This window comes from Grampus griseus (genome assembly GCF_964374135.1).
Source record: "Grampus griseus genome assembly, chromosome: 1".
Lineage (NCBI taxonomy): Eukaryota > Metazoa > Chordata > Mammalia > Artiodactyla > Delphinidae > Grampus > Grampus griseus.
In genome coordinates this window covers 102,157,576-102,173,360 of record NC_139017.1, presented here as the reverse complement: position 1 = coordinate 102,173,360, position 15,785 = coordinate 102,157,576, and the positions used below count along the sequence as shown (strand labels likewise).

The window sequence follows — 15,785 nt, the reverse complement described above, 5'->3', positions numbered from 1 at the left end:
CCGGAGCCTGTGCTCCGCAACGGGAGAGGCCACAACAGTGAGAGGCCCAAGTACCGCAAAAAAAAAAAAAGAAATCTGTTTCAAAACGAAACAAAATTTGTAATAGTGTGGGGATATGGTACATTTCCATTGTTACATCCAAAGCATCTGAGAAAATGCCTGTACTATCAAAGAGTCCAGAATGGTTCTATGCAAGACAATATTAAAGGAGAAAAAAACTTAAATAAAAAGTTGCTCTCCCACCCAGCATATGATCCCAAAAAAGATGTTTGTAATCCCCTCTACCACATGTTCCAATGAGTCTTTTTTTAAAAATCCAAGCAATATGGATGTACTATTTAAAGATTTGTCACACTAAACTTTTTTGAGAAATTGGGGCTTTCCTGGTGGCACAGTGGTTAGGAATCCACCTGCCAATGCAGGGGACACAGGTTCCAGCCCTGGTCCAGGAAGATCCCAGATGCCGCGGAGCAACTAAGCCCGTGCGCCACAACTACTGAGCCTGAGAGCCACTACTACTGAGCCTGCATGCCATAACTACTGAAGCCTGCATGCCTAGAGCCTGTGCTCTGCAATGAGAAGCCACCGCATTGAGAAGCCCACACACCTCAACGAAGTGTAGCTCCCGCTCTCTGCAACTACAGAAAGCCCGTGCTCAGCAACGAAGACCCAATGCAGCCAAAAATAAATAAGTTTATTTTTTACTTGGTATATCATTTTAAAATTATTTATTCCCAACATCTGAAAAATTACACACATCCTTTAAAAAGTGGAAGATTATCTCTGATGATTTATATACACAAACTCCAAGATAGTTTGATGAAGAAAATGTTAAGAAAACAATTATTTCCACTAAAATGAATGTTCACTTATTATTTAAGCTGAAAAGAGATGATTACATATGAATATAAAACATTTAATCTTAGACTAAGGCCAAAATTAGTTTGGAAGAAAGCTTCTGTTCAGATTTCTAGGCATACTGAGAGTTTACGAAGCTTAATGTGTTAAGTCATCAGTCTAGTTTGGATTTTTAGGAAGATGTACATAAACTTACCAATAATTACAAATTAAATGGCTTTTTCTTGAAATGTCACCAAAGTAGAGTTTAAAAGTGTTTATAATGCAGGAAGATATATTAAACATTAATTTCCATATTCATAAAGAAAAACAAACCCACTAGGTAAATCAGGTGTGGGGCAATTCTAAATGCTGCTTAACAAACACACTTTCTAAAATAAATTATCTAGACGATTTCACAACTTGCACTAATGGATAGTTTTTAGTTTATTAATGTTTATTCATGTGTTTAATCTAAGTAAGATTAGTTTTTATTCCTCATATCAAATCCTTGGTTCTTAAAAGTATCACATAATTATTTCATATTTTCTTCTAGAATTATAGGAAGAGGAAGGAAGATCGAAAGAAATCTTGCCTAGCCTCCTGTTAAGTACTTCCTGGTACAAAGGTCCCAACAACCTCAAAAGGCAGTCATTTCAGCGCTCAGCAGCTTTAAGTGTTACAGTCCTTCTTGTATACCCTGATCCTAGCCAACAAACTGCTGGACAACAATTACTTATTCAGGACACCTGAATGATAAGCAGTCATGTATAGGGCAAAAAGTTTATAAATAGATCAAGCAAGACTCAGACAGTTGGTCTCATCAGGAAAAATCATCCAATATAAACACATCTGTGCCCCATCACACTCAAAAAGGACAAAGTCAGACATGCAACTGTATGAAATATCATTGGATCATTTCTACTTCTATGGGTTTCCTAGAAAAACTGGCATGCAACATGTATAACAAATACTTAAAGGGATAATTTAATCTCAATGCTTGGTTTATCTTGTGCTTAGTTTAATATTTATTATTTAATTTAAAATTACTAAATATAAGTAAATATTAAATTTTATTTAGCGTAAATACTAAATAATAAATTAACACAACATATTGTATAGCACAGGGAAATATAGCCATTACTTTGTAATAACTTTAAAGGAGTGTAATCTCTGAATATATATGTTGTACACCCGAAACTAATATTGTAAATCAACTATACCTCAATTTAAAAAAATAATTAACACGATCGTTTTTGAAAACCAGCAATATCAGGTTCAAAGTATCAAGAGCCAGCATAAAATGCAATGATGTGTTAAAGACAATTACTCAATGATTGAGTACTGCACAAATGCTTTTTAAAGCATATCAATACTCAAAATTTATTAAAAATAAAATTTACCTTTTAAAAACTGCTGCTCAGAAGTTTAATATATATCATTGTACCAATAGCATTAAAATCATTAAATATGATATGAAACATCAAAACAAACAAAAGCCCATGAGTCTGGAGTGATAGAAAAGTATTCATAGTGAGTAAGAGAGAGAGATTGAAGGGGAAAAAGAGAAAAGTCTCTTTTACAGAGGAACATTAGCTAACAGTGCAGAAAAAAATATGAAAATCTCAATTTTGGAAATCCAATCAGAGAATGCTAAAACCACAGGTAAAAGGTGAATAGAGGGCAAGATATTTATTTGGTACAGAAGTACTTCCCAACGTATTACTTAATCGTGGCAAAGAAGAAACCATACCTTTACAAGGGAAAGGCTGTGTGGTAACCAAACTTAGCATGGTGATCAAACTCAGAATCATCACTAATAGTGGGAACTTACATTATGTGATTCCTGATTTAAAGCACAGCATCATCTATAATCTAAATGTTAAAAATGTTTAACTGAATCTAGTTTACAGGAAATATGACCCCACAAGAAAGGAATCAGACAAATCCAGGATATGAGACAAGACAACTTGGTTACATCTGTAAAAAGTCAATGTCACCCCTAAACTGGCTTTTGTTTTTCTATCTTTAGTCAGTCTAGACAGAGTTTTATCAACTTTATTGATGATTTATAAGAACGAGCATTTGATTTCACAGATTTTCTCTATTTTTGTTTTATACTGTTTTCAATTTCATTAATTTCTACTCTATTACTTGTTCCTTCTTGCTTTAGGTTGAATTTCCTCTTACATGTCTAGTTTCTTGAAGTAGAAGCTTAGATTGTTGGTTTGAGACTTATTTCCTTTCCTAATATAAGCATTCAATGCTATAGTATTTCCTCTAAGCACTGCTTTAGGCAGATCTCACAAATTTTGATAATGTTGTGTCCTCATTTTCATTTAATTCAAAACACATTCTAATTTCCCTTGAGATGTTCTCTTTGACACAGGGGTAAAAATGTGTTGTTTAGTTTCCAAATATTTTAGGGATTTCCCAGATATCTGTTATTAATTTCTAACTGAATGCTGTTAGAGTCAAAGAAGATACTTCTTATGATTTCAGTTACTTTAAATTTGTCAAAATTTATTTTATGGTCCAGAATATCTTTATCTCCAGAAATATCTTTGTAAATGTTCCATGTGTCCTTAAAAATAACATGTATTCTGTTATTAGGTGAAGTGTTCCATAAATGCCAACCAGGCCAAGCTGGTTGGTCTTTGATATCCATTCCATAATGATTTTCCACCTACTTGTTTCACCAATTACTGAGACTGGGGTATTAAAGACTCCAACTGTACCTGTGGATTTGTCCACGTCACTTTTCAGTTCTATCAGTTCAGCTTCATGCTCCCCTATCATTAGGAGCATACACATATTAGGAGACATATATTCCTAAATACATAACAATCCTAAGATTGTTATGTCTTCTTATGGAACTGACCATATTACCAACATGTAATGTACCTCTTTATTCCAAGAAGTCTGAAGTCTACTTTATCTGATATTAATACAGTCACTCCAGCTTTCTTTTGCTTAGTGTTTGCATGGTATTTCTTATTTATCTTTTTACATTTTTTTCTAGTTGTAATTTAGTATATTGAAGACCACCTTGATCCTTTTCACTGTAGGAGTGTCACCCTCATTAGCTATCATACTATCCACATTCCCAATATTCATATAATAGCCTACTTGGCCTCTGTCACTTCCAGCCCTTTTAAGTGAGACCATCTCAGATTCACTGAGATTCTGGGAACAACCTTATTCCTAAGTAGAAGGACATAAAAAAAATAAATAAAATATAAAAATATGTCTGCTCTACTCTGGCACATTAACAGAGATGGCCTATCCTAACACCACATCTTCCCAAATCATGTAAATCACAGCTATGGATAATAGCCTCCATCTTCAACACTTGCCCAAGCTGCTCTCTCATTAGCCCACTCAACTCCTGATAATCCAAATTCTTGTCTCTTTTATGTCTTAAACTCCCTTGCCTTGGGCTACAGTTCCTATAGGGTATTCATCTGACAACCTACTGTAAGTCACTTCTGTAGTTGCCAACCTTGACCTGCTCTGCGCTACTCCACATTGCATTCTCCTTTTAGTATCAATGCAACCACAATGCTGATTAAGACATGCCCAACTCCAGCCCTGAGGGTTCTTCCAGTCCTCTCAGCCTCTTCATACAAGCTAGCTCACTTGCTTCTGGTCCTACCCTGACCTCAACCAATGGGTTTCAGCACTGGGATGTTATATGTTCTCCCTTATTTCCACCTTCTACCACAATTACTCAAACTAAATGCGTCATTTCCTTGAGCCATATACCCTTCAGTTCTGTAGCCTTCTTCTTTAGACAATTAGGCAAAATTCAAATAACACTTTTAAATGAACAATTCAGTGGCATTTAGGATATTCTGAATGTTGTACAACCACAAATTTTTATCTAGCTCTAAAACACTTCCATCAGTCCACAGTAAAACCTCTTAAGCAGTTTCTCACCCTTTTCCCATTCAACCTTCTGGCAACCACCAACCTCTGTTCTGTTTCTATGGATTTATCTATTCTGGATATTTCATACAAATGGAACCATACAATATGTGATCTTTTGTGTCTGGCTTCTTTCACCTAGCTCAATGTTTTGGACATTCATCCATATTATTCATAGCATGCATCAGTACTTCATCCCTTCTTATGGCTGAATATTTCATTGTATGTATATACCACAATTTGCCTATCTATTCTTCTGCTGATGAACTTTTGGGCTATGTCCACTCTTTTGTGAATGATGTTGCCACAAACATGTGTACACATACTTGTCTGAACATCAGTTTTCCATTCTTTTGGGCATATATCTAGGAATTGAATTGTGGGTCATATGATAATCCTATGTTTAAACATTTGAGGAACCACCAGAGTGTTTTCCACAGTAGCTGACCATTTTATATTTCTACCAGCAATATACAAGGCTTCCAATTTCTCCATCTCCTTGCCAACATTCCTTTTCGTTTTTACTTATTACAGATATCCTAGTGAGTGTGGAAACCTCATCGTGGTTTTGATCTGCATTTCCCTAAAGCCTAATGATGTTGAGCATCTTTTCATACGTTTGTTGATATTTGTATATTTCTTTGGAGAAAGGTCTATTCGAGTCTTCTGCTTACTTAAAAAAAAAGTTTTATTGAAGTACAATTGACATATAACGTTATATTAGTTTTTAGGTATACAAACAACAAAACAAACAACGATTCAGTATTTGCATATATCGTGAAATGATCACCACAATGTCTAGTTAATATCCATCATCATAGGTAGTTACAATCTTTTTTCTCGAGATGAGAACTTGCAGTATCTACTCTTTAGCAACTTTCAAACAGGAAATACAGTTGCCTATTGTTAACTATAGTAACCATGCTGTACATTACATCCCCATGACTTATCTATAACTGGAAATTTCTACCTCTTGACCCCCTTAACCACAATTCACTCACCCTCCCATCTTTTGCAACCACCAATCCGTTCTCTGTATCTATGAGCTCGGTGGGGTTTGTTGTTTGTTTTTAGGTTCACATATAAGTGGGTCATGTGATATGTGCCTTCTCTATCTGACTTATTTCATTTTGCCCAGCATAATGCCCTCAAGGTCCACCCATGTTGTTGCAAATGGCAAGATTTCATTCTTTTTATTGGCTGAATAATATTCCAGCATGTGCACTATGTGTGTGTGTATTCATGTGTATCATTTTCTTTAACCATTCATCCACTGGTGGACACTTAGGCTGTTTCCATGTCTTGGTTATGGTAAGTAATACTGCAATTCTCTGCTCATTTTTAAATTGAGTTGTTTGCCTTTTTGTTGAAAGAGTTCTTTATATATTCTGGATGCTAAACACTTAAATATGTCAGTTTCAAATATTTTCAACTCTGCAGGTTGCCCTTTCATTTTCTGGATAATGTCCTTTGATGCCCAAAAGGTTTGATTTTGAAGTCCAATTTATCTGTTTCTCGGTTGTTGTTGTTGCTGTTGCTCATCCTTTTGGTGTCAAAAAATCCATATCTAAGAATCCACTGCCAAAAATCTAAGCTCATGAAAATTTATCCTTATGTGTTTTAAAACCATAAAGATCACTGATCCATTTTGAGTAATTTTTTTATGTGGTGTGTGGTAGGAGTCAAAGCTCATTTTTTCACATGGTGATGTCCTGTTTTTCAAGAACCATTTGTTGAAGAGAATATTCTTCCTTATCAAATGGTCTTGGTACCCTTGCTGAAAATCAGGTGGCCATACATGTATGGGTTTATTTCTGAACTCTCAATTTCTATTTCATTGATCTATATGTCTATCCTGTTGCCAGTACCACACTGTTTTGATTATTCTATCTTTGTAGTCAGTTTTCAAATTAGGAAATGTGAGTCCTCCAACTCTGTTCTTTTTCAAGATTGTTTACACTATTTAGGGCTCCCTGTAATCCCATATGAATTTCAGGATCAGCTTTCCCATTTCTGTAAAAGACTGACAGGGTTGATAGAATTAAATCTATACATCATATTAGGTAGTGTTGACATCTTAACAATATGAAGTCTTCCAATACATGAACATGAGATCTTTCCATTTACTTAAATTTCTTTATACCACTTCACACCTACTACTAGCTACTAGGATGGTTTTTAATAAAATCACAGTAAAGAAAAAAGAAAAGAAAAGAACAAGAGTTGTTGAGGATGTGGAGAAATTAATTGGAACGCTGTACACTGGTGGGAATGTAAAATGGTGCAGCAGCTGTGGAAAATAGTCTGCTGAGTCTCCAAAAAGTTAAACATGAAATTACCATTTGATCCAGCAACTCTGCTTCCAGGTATATACTCAAAAGAAGGGACTCGAACAGATATGTGTATGTTAATGATCACAGCAGTATTATTCATGACAGCCAAAAGGTAGAAACAACCCAAATGACCATAAACAGATGAGTGGATAAACAAAATATATACATACAATGGAATATTATTCAGCCACAATAAAAACTAAGGAAATTCTGATATTAATGTAATGCTACAACAAGGATGAGCCTTGAAAGCATTATGCTAAGCGAAATAAGTCAGACACAAAAGGACAAATATTGTATGATTCTTATATGAGTTACCTGGAAGAGGAAAATTCATAGAGACACAAAGTAGAATGGAGGTTACCAGGGGCAAAAAGGTGGAGGGGGGGAAGGAGAGTTATTTTTTAAAATGGGTACAAAGCTTCTGTTTGAGATGATGACAAAGTTCTAGAAATATAGTGGTTATTGTTGCAAAATATTATAAATGTACTTAGTGTCACTGAACTGTGAACTTAAATGGTAAATTTTATGTTGTGTCTATTTTACCACAGTAAAGAAAAAAAATTGCCAAGAAGAAAAAAATTGAGTGAATATGTTAAGTGAATGAAGCCAGACACAAAAGCCTCATACCTTACAATTCCATTTATATGAAATTCTAGAAAAGGCAAAACTACAGTGACAGAAAGCAGAGAGGCTGCTGGGATAGAGAGGTGAACTGCAAAGGGACATGAGAGAAATCATGGGGGGTGATGGAAATACTCTACATTTTGATTGTGATAGTGATGGTTATACAACTAATATCAAAACATATCAAACCATACATTTTAATTTGATGAATTCTATTACATGTAATTTATACCTTAATAAAGTTCATTTAAAATATCAAAAAGAGGGGCTTTCCTGGTGGCGCAGTGGTTGAGAGTCCGCCTGCCAATGCAGGGGACACGGGTGCGTGCCTGGTCCAGGAGGATCCCACATGCCGCGGAGCGGCTGGGCCCGTGAGCCACGGCCGCTGAGCCTGCATGTCTGGAGCCTGTGCTCCGCAACGGGAGAGGCCGCAACAGTGAGACGCCTGTGTACCACAAAAAAAAAAAAAAAAAAAAAAAAAAATCAAAAAGAAAGACTTGAGGTGATCTAGCCTTATGTAATCATTTTACAGAAAAAAAGAAACCCAATCCTTGAGTATCCAAGGTCACAATGTTAGCAAAACAGGATTAGAATTCAGTTCTGTATATGAAATCCAAAGCTACTTATAGCATATAAAATGACACTACTGGCAGTAGAGGGTGGTGGTGGTGGTTGATTATACTGGTAATTCAATACCTCCTGCTGGAATAGACTTGAAACCCTTAGAGAATTCTGAAGACTTCATGTTGTTATATTGGAAGGCTGTAATCAAGACAATTAGCAATAGATGGTAACTTTCTAGCAGTAGTATGCTCACTACTTTGTGAAGAAACTACTCCATTTGTCAAAATTCCGATTGGTAAGATTTTGTATCTTTGGATCTTAAACACATTCTGCCCTCTGAAGCAGTATCAAAAGAGACTAACCACTTTTCCATAAGATCACCTCACCTCTCAAATACTTTAAAATGACCATAACTGTGATGTTCTTATAAAAATCTTCTTTAGTAGAGTCTAAAAATATCCAGGGATTCCACATCTTCCTATACTTGCCATAACACAGTCTGTAAACATTTCACATGAGTTTTGGTATTCAAACCAGATACAACACTACAAATTTTCTACAAGCTACTTAGAACTGAACTGGATTATTATACTTCTAGAAGACTATACTTGGGATAAGGAATGCAGGGAGTCTCATTATATTATTGGTAATTCCTGATCCGCTGTCAATTTCTCAATTTTGCTACATAAAGCATCACTAAGATATATCTTTAAGTTTTAAACTTAGAGGCAAGGCTATAGATTTACTTCTATGAAATAATCTTTTATTTAGTTTCTTATTCTGAATAGACTGTTTAAATATTTTAAAATCTTGACTCACCATTAACATATTACCTACATTCCTAGGGGCTTCCCTGGTGGCGGAGTGGTTAAGAATCCATCTGCCAATGCAGGAGACAAGGGTTCGAGCCCTGGTCCGGGAAGATCCCACATGCCATGGAGCAACTAAGCCCATGAACCACAACTACTGAGCCTGTGCTCTACAGCCCGCGAGCCACAACTACTGAGCCCGCGTGTTACAACTACTGAAGCCCGTGTGCCTAGAGCCCGTGCTCCGCAACAAGAGAAGACACTGCAATGAGAAGCCCACACACCACAAGGAAGAGTAGCCCCTGCTCACCACAACTAGAGAAAGCCCACGCGCAGCAATGAAGACCCAATGCAGCCAAAAAAAATAAAATAAATAAAATAAACAAATTTATATATATAAAAAATATTACCTACATTCCTGAAATACTTCATGTAGGAGACAAAGACCTCTGACACCTCTTTACTTCAACATGAACAGCCATTTTGATATAGTTAGTCACCTATAAAGCCACTTAAGTTTACTATTTTCATCTGTATTTCTTTACCTTGTCAAGAATATCATGAGACGCTACCAACAACTTGTAAAAAATTTTTGTTTGTTATAGAAACAAAGTTAGTTTGTTATGACTTATGCATAGTAAATTAGCTTTTAGCAAGTAAAAGTTATCTAATTGTTCACAAACCAGATGTTCCAGGAATTTTTAATGAAGCATCAGCAAGGTCACTGATCCTCTTCTGAGGTATCTAACCACTATTACCTAACTGCAGTTGCCAACCTCAAAGCCTTTAGCATCTCTTATTTTCTAAAATCCTTTTTAAAAAATAATATTCCTGGGCTTCCCTGGTGGTGCAGTGGTTGAGAGTCCGTCTGCCGATGCAGGGGACACGGGTTCGTGCCCCGGTCTGCGAAGATCCCACATGCCGCGGAGCAGCTGGGCCCGTGAGCCACGGCCGCTGAGCCTGCGCGTCCGGAGCCTGTGCTCAGCAACGGGAAAGGCCTCAGCAGTGAGAGGCCCGCATACCGCAAAAAAAAAAAAATAATAATATTCCTATGATCATCTTGCAAGTTACTTTAATATCTAATATCACTTTACTTTGAAACTAGAAATTTAACGAAAATTCTGTTACTTCACCTATTTTTGTGCATTACTGCTTTATATGTCTGCTTTACAGTTTATTTCAGTTTAGGAGAATGTCTGCTTAGTGAGGAAAAAAAAAATGGAAGCAAAATCGAAGTAGAGATTTGATTTCTACTTGTTGTATCATAGCCCCACAATATGGGTCTATCTTGTCCTTTGAATTAGAGTACAAAGATTCTTTTTGTTACACTTAACTATTTTCAAAAGCTTCAGTTCATTCTGGCTGTTTTTGCTTGCCCACTTAGCTTTTTCATTATAAACCAACATTTTTTATCTTTGATACACATCTATACACAGGTCTTACTATATGAAAAACTATGCAAAGAAACTAATAATTTATGACTCCAATGTATTAAAGACTGTAGCTTATACTAAATGTAAATATAATACTTATCTTTTCCAATAACAAAATCACATTACACTGATAACTCAGTTCAGCTTAATTCTCAACATGACCCTCCAATTCTGCTTTTCCTATTTTTATGCTTTGATATTATTGACATTTCATACAAAGGCAAAACGAAACCCATCTCTTTAGTACAGTCAGCCCTCCACAGCCACAGCTTCTGCATTTGCAGATTCCACCAACCGTGGATTGAAAATATTCAGGAAAAATAAAATCCAGAAAGTTCCAAAAAGCAAAATTCGAATTTGCCATACACAGACAACTATTTACCTAGCATTTACACAGTATTAGATATTATAAGTAACCTATAGATGACTTAAAGTATATGGGAGGCAGCATGAAGCACTAATGTAGTAGAGACTACAGCAACAATGTGTGTGAATATGAATTTTTAAATATTTAACATACAATATAAATGTTTATAATGAAATATTCATATACCAAAATAGCAATTCCAAGATTTAAAGGGAAAAAATACACAATCTCAATTTGTTTCACATTGTGCTACTCTTGTATATATGTTCAAAGCTATACTTCAAGAATTTTCATTATAAAAACATATTTACTAAGTGCAAAAAATTTTTAAAAAAGTATGTGGGAGGATATATGCAGATTAAATGCAAATACTATGCCATTTTACAAAAGGGACTTGAGTATACAAGAATTTTGGTATCCTCAGGGGTCCTGGAACCAGTCCCCCACAGATAACAAGGGATGAATGTATTCTCTTACCACTCTGCTATTCATTTTTTGTAACCATATTCAATTAACATTAATAGGAAAAATTTTATGTTATTTTTTTTTTCAAATACCAATTTCTTTTTGCTTTTAGTTTTCTGCTTTTCATACTCAGATGATAATGTTTCTTAGTTTTTCTGAATAAAAATAACATCCAACCTTGAAGTCATTCTATTTGCCTTTCAGACCTATATAGAATTCTAGGTTTACCACAACTTTTTCCACCTGTTACAATCCAACTCCTACTTGAAAACAGAAAACTGAAACAAGAAATAGTATCTTTTCAAAGATAAACAGCTGGCTTTCTTTTTAACTCTCATATTCTTTATTAATATCACACTTGTCTGAATTTGCCAATGGAAAATAATATCTAAGTTACAAAAGATACCTGAGGATAGCTGTACAATCAGAAGCTGTTTAGTACTCTTAGTTAACATAATATTTTAAAAGTCCATTTTTTTCATTTTCACAACTTCTCTCTTCTTGAAAAAAATGTAAGCATATAACTGAACCTAATTTAATGTCTTGATGTAAGAAGACTATAGTATTTCACAAGATATAAATCACCATATTATCAAAGACTTAAATGAGATAGTTACATATTTTCTACATGTTGGGTAGTATCTCGTGTACACAATTAACAAAAACTATCAGAAGATTTAATAATTACCCATGGAAAAATATCTTTTGTAAATAAACAGATTTCTAAAACCTAAAAAGCAGGTCTGACATACATCACTTATTTGCTGTGACTTAAAATATAATGTAAGGAAAGAAAACATTACCTAATTCTAACAAAACTGTGTAGACAGAAAAAAAAATGTTAGAACAAGGAGTCTTTAGGCCACAATAAGACCTGTAAATATTACAGAACTTAAAATTGATTAAGAATTCAATTAAAGTAGAAAACAAAATTGTTTACAACAAGAGCACACAAGTTGTGCTTTAAAAAAAAAGTTTAAAGGAAGGGGATGAGAAAGGTGAGAAAAACCACTACCAGACTCCTTACCCATTGCTGTTGGTGCTGGAGCTTCCTGATGGTATTTTCAGCTTGCTCCAGTTTAGCACTGGCCTCATCACTCTGCTGTTTGATGTTGGCCAACTCCCGTTTTATGAGGTAGTTTTCCTCAGCCTCCTGGGCTCTTGTCACTTGTCCCTTAGGACATAATTTTTTTGTGTGTAAAGCAATTTAGGATAGATTCAAGAAAGACTGCCTTTGTGAGGTTTAGTTACTTACTTTGACATGTTAAAAAAAAAAAAAAAGATCACCTCAGAGAACAGAACAGCCTGAGTAATTATTAGCCAGCAGCTCATTATTGCTCCAGCAAATTTTGGGAAACCAAATGAAAAATTCATCTGATAATCTTAAGAACAATTCTTCTTTCAGTCAATAAAAATTCAATTCATGCAATATTATTGTACATGCAGGACTAATGTTTTCAATGAATAGTGGTTAATTTCGCAGAATCCACTGATTGCCATTTTGGAATAAACTTTAAAATAAGGTTAGCTCTAAAACGTGCAAAAGATGGGTTTATTTTAATAAAGATAACACACTATTATCAAAAATTAAGTTTACACCCATAGGTACCACCCCAAAAATTATTTCTAAATAAATGCATGTAAAATTGCATGCATTAAAATATGAATTTCTAGGTTTAGGACTTTCCTTAGATGTTAGAGAAAATGCTTAAAAAAAAAAAACTATACCTGTATCAATCTATCTGCCAAGGAAGCACTTTCCTACAAAAGGAAAAATTCAGATAGAAATATAAGAGAAAGAAACAAAATAAAGGTGATAAAATTAGGAATAAGAAGAAACAACGCATACCCAAATTCCACCTACGTTTCACTGTAATTAAGATGGACATTTAGATTTTAAAACTATTTTTTATTGCATGTGTTTCTATTCTTAAAAAAGTATATATCAAAATAAGGATAAACTGCAGAAAATCATGTGCTTCTAGAAGAGATCATTCCAAGAGAGTTTTCATTATTTGGGACAAGCTAATATCTTCTTTTTAAAGCATACTTTAAGTATTTTTAGCGTCAGCCATATTGTCAAATCATTTATATGAAAAGGAGAAGGAATTTGAGTAAGCAATATCACTTATGAAGTGTGACAGCAATTTGTGCAACAGCAACTTCTAAAGAAGCAAAGCAAGGAAAATATGACAAATGAAATTAATGAGCTCAACCATAATAAACTCTAGCAATTACTGAGTAAGTAAACATTTCAGTTACAGACTTTAATTGCTATCTAAGTATTTACAGAATTCTAAGTGCTAAAGAACACACCTAGGCCATCTAAGCCAGTAAAAAGGTACTTAATTTTCTAGAAGCAAAATCCAAACTTAACTCTTTCAGACAGCACCTTTATTATTCTTAAGGTTCAATGAAATAAAAATGCTTTCTCTGTGAAAATGTCTTACTCCAAAGATAAAAGACCACCTAGGAAGATGTACATTTTACTATAAACTGAGTGTTTAGTGGAAAAAATATATATCGATAAAATCAAAATGACTTAAAAACAATTAAGCTCAACCTTTTTGCAGTCACCAAAAAAGCAGAATTATCTTCAAACTCTAATAAGATGAAAGAAATATATCCTTAATATAATGTACCTGCAATTATTATATAACAAAAATATACATGTAACAAAGATCCTGTCCTTCTGCCATGCTATTTAATATGAAACCATCAATACTTTCAAACAAAAGATAAACATGCAAATAATCTATATCTTCATTCATTTAATTCCTAAATATTGACCTGTAGACTTTCAGGGAAGATTTTAAGATACTTGGCAATATCATGAGGACTATTTTTTAAACTACTAACTTTCATTTTTGGTAAAAAGAAACAAAAAAAAAAACCCAAAACAGTTTGTGAATTCAGATGTTTCTCCTTTAATAAACCAAAACTCTTAGGCTATACTTCTATTACTTAATACATTCTTATAGCATCAGGAACAAGACTACGAAAGACACTACATCAAAAGCACAATAAGAAAAATAATGCAAGATTGACACATTTACCCAGTTATTTTATATGAAACAGAGGAAGAGGTAACAAGCGGTATCAAAATAATTCTAAGAACCAAAAGTTTAGTCACAATTCCTGTGTTGAAAATCAACAAACATCATGGTGAATTTTTACATAAGAAATCAGTCAGTCATTTTGACTAAACTTAAAGCAATCCTAGGCCTTAAAGAAATCACTGCCACATTTAATATATGGCTTGACAGGGCAACATTTGAAATTCATCTTTAAAATACTACACAGAATGGATCCTCAATTAGGTTACCCCTAAAGAACATACTTTTCAGAGATTATGTAACAAAAACAAATGACATCACTATGTTACTCTAATAATCTCAGTTTGAAACTTTAACCTTAAGAGTTCAAGGACTAGTAATGATCAATTTTTATTGACAAGTTATTTAGTTAAGTAGTAAGCTATGCAAGCTAAGCAGTCAATACCACAACTTCAGAGACATGTGCCAGATTTCTTGAGCCTTTATTTAAAATAGAAAAATTATTGTGCATTCAACTGAAGTTTACATAAGTAGCAATTTACTTACTTTTTCTAATGTTTCAATGTGCTGTTTTAATAGTCTATTTTCTGTGCGTAACCTCTGCAGAAAAAGAAAACAAACAAAGGTTTGCTTGCAAACATTCCTGAGAAGGAAAAATGACAGTCGATAAAATGTACCACCTTTTATAAGTAGGAAAGAGTCCAAGAAATGGCTACATTATCATCTGTGAAATTCTTAAAGGCTCGTAAGAAATGCATGGCAAAGGAAACGACCACATTCATCATTCCAGCTGTGACTGAATTTTAAATATAAGCTAGAATACATACAAAATAACCCCTTCCTTTTCTGTACCTAGCATAATGACTCATAATCAGTATTTTCTTTTTCTTTTTTTCCTGGCTGCGCCTCACCACTTGCAGGATCTTAGTTCCCCGACCAGGGATTGAACCCAAGCCCTCGGCAGTGAAAGCGCAGAGTCCTAACCACTGGACCGCCAGGGAATTCCCAGTATTTTCTTATATGTCTTAATATCCCTATTAGATAGAAAAGATTCTAACTCATTTATCTCCTACAAAGACTACACAAATAATATTCAAATGTCTATCAAATAAACAAGAAACCTGAAAAATGCATGTTCGTAGGATAAATATCAAATTGTCAGTTTAGAACTAGATCAGTCTCCATTTATGTGTTATATATGCCAAGTTGCAAAGTTCCATTCTGAAAATACGAAGAATGAGTTATTTTCATTGACTGAATTATTTATCATGAGTTGTTTTCAATTTAAGAAAATTACTAGCATTTTCTTGTAGTTAAAAGAGTAAAACCAGATTTAAAAAAAAAAAACACTTCACCTAATTGCTCAA

General features: G+C 34.3%; 1 protein-coding gene across 2 annotated transcripts in view; it reads right to left on the bottom strand.

Moving 5' to 3' along the window:
• Positions 1–15,785, bottom strand: part of EVI5 (ecotropic viral integration site 5) — a gene marked incomplete at its 5' end in the record, with an annotated part of 150,078 nt that overhangs the window by 81,560 nt on the left and 52,733 nt on the right. Inside the window, 3 exons of one of the 2 annotated variants that reach the window (XM_082661816.1) lie at positions 12,390–12,536; positions 13,091–13,123; positions 14,965–15,018. In XM_082661816.1, coding sequence (XP_082517942.1) covers positions 12,390–12,536; positions 13,091–13,123; positions 14,965–15,018 — 234 coding nt within the window. The remainder of the gene's footprint in view (positions 1–12,389; positions 12,537–13,090; positions 13,124–14,964; positions 15,019–15,785) is intronic. The other variant, XM_082661817.1, reaches the window with a different exon arrangement.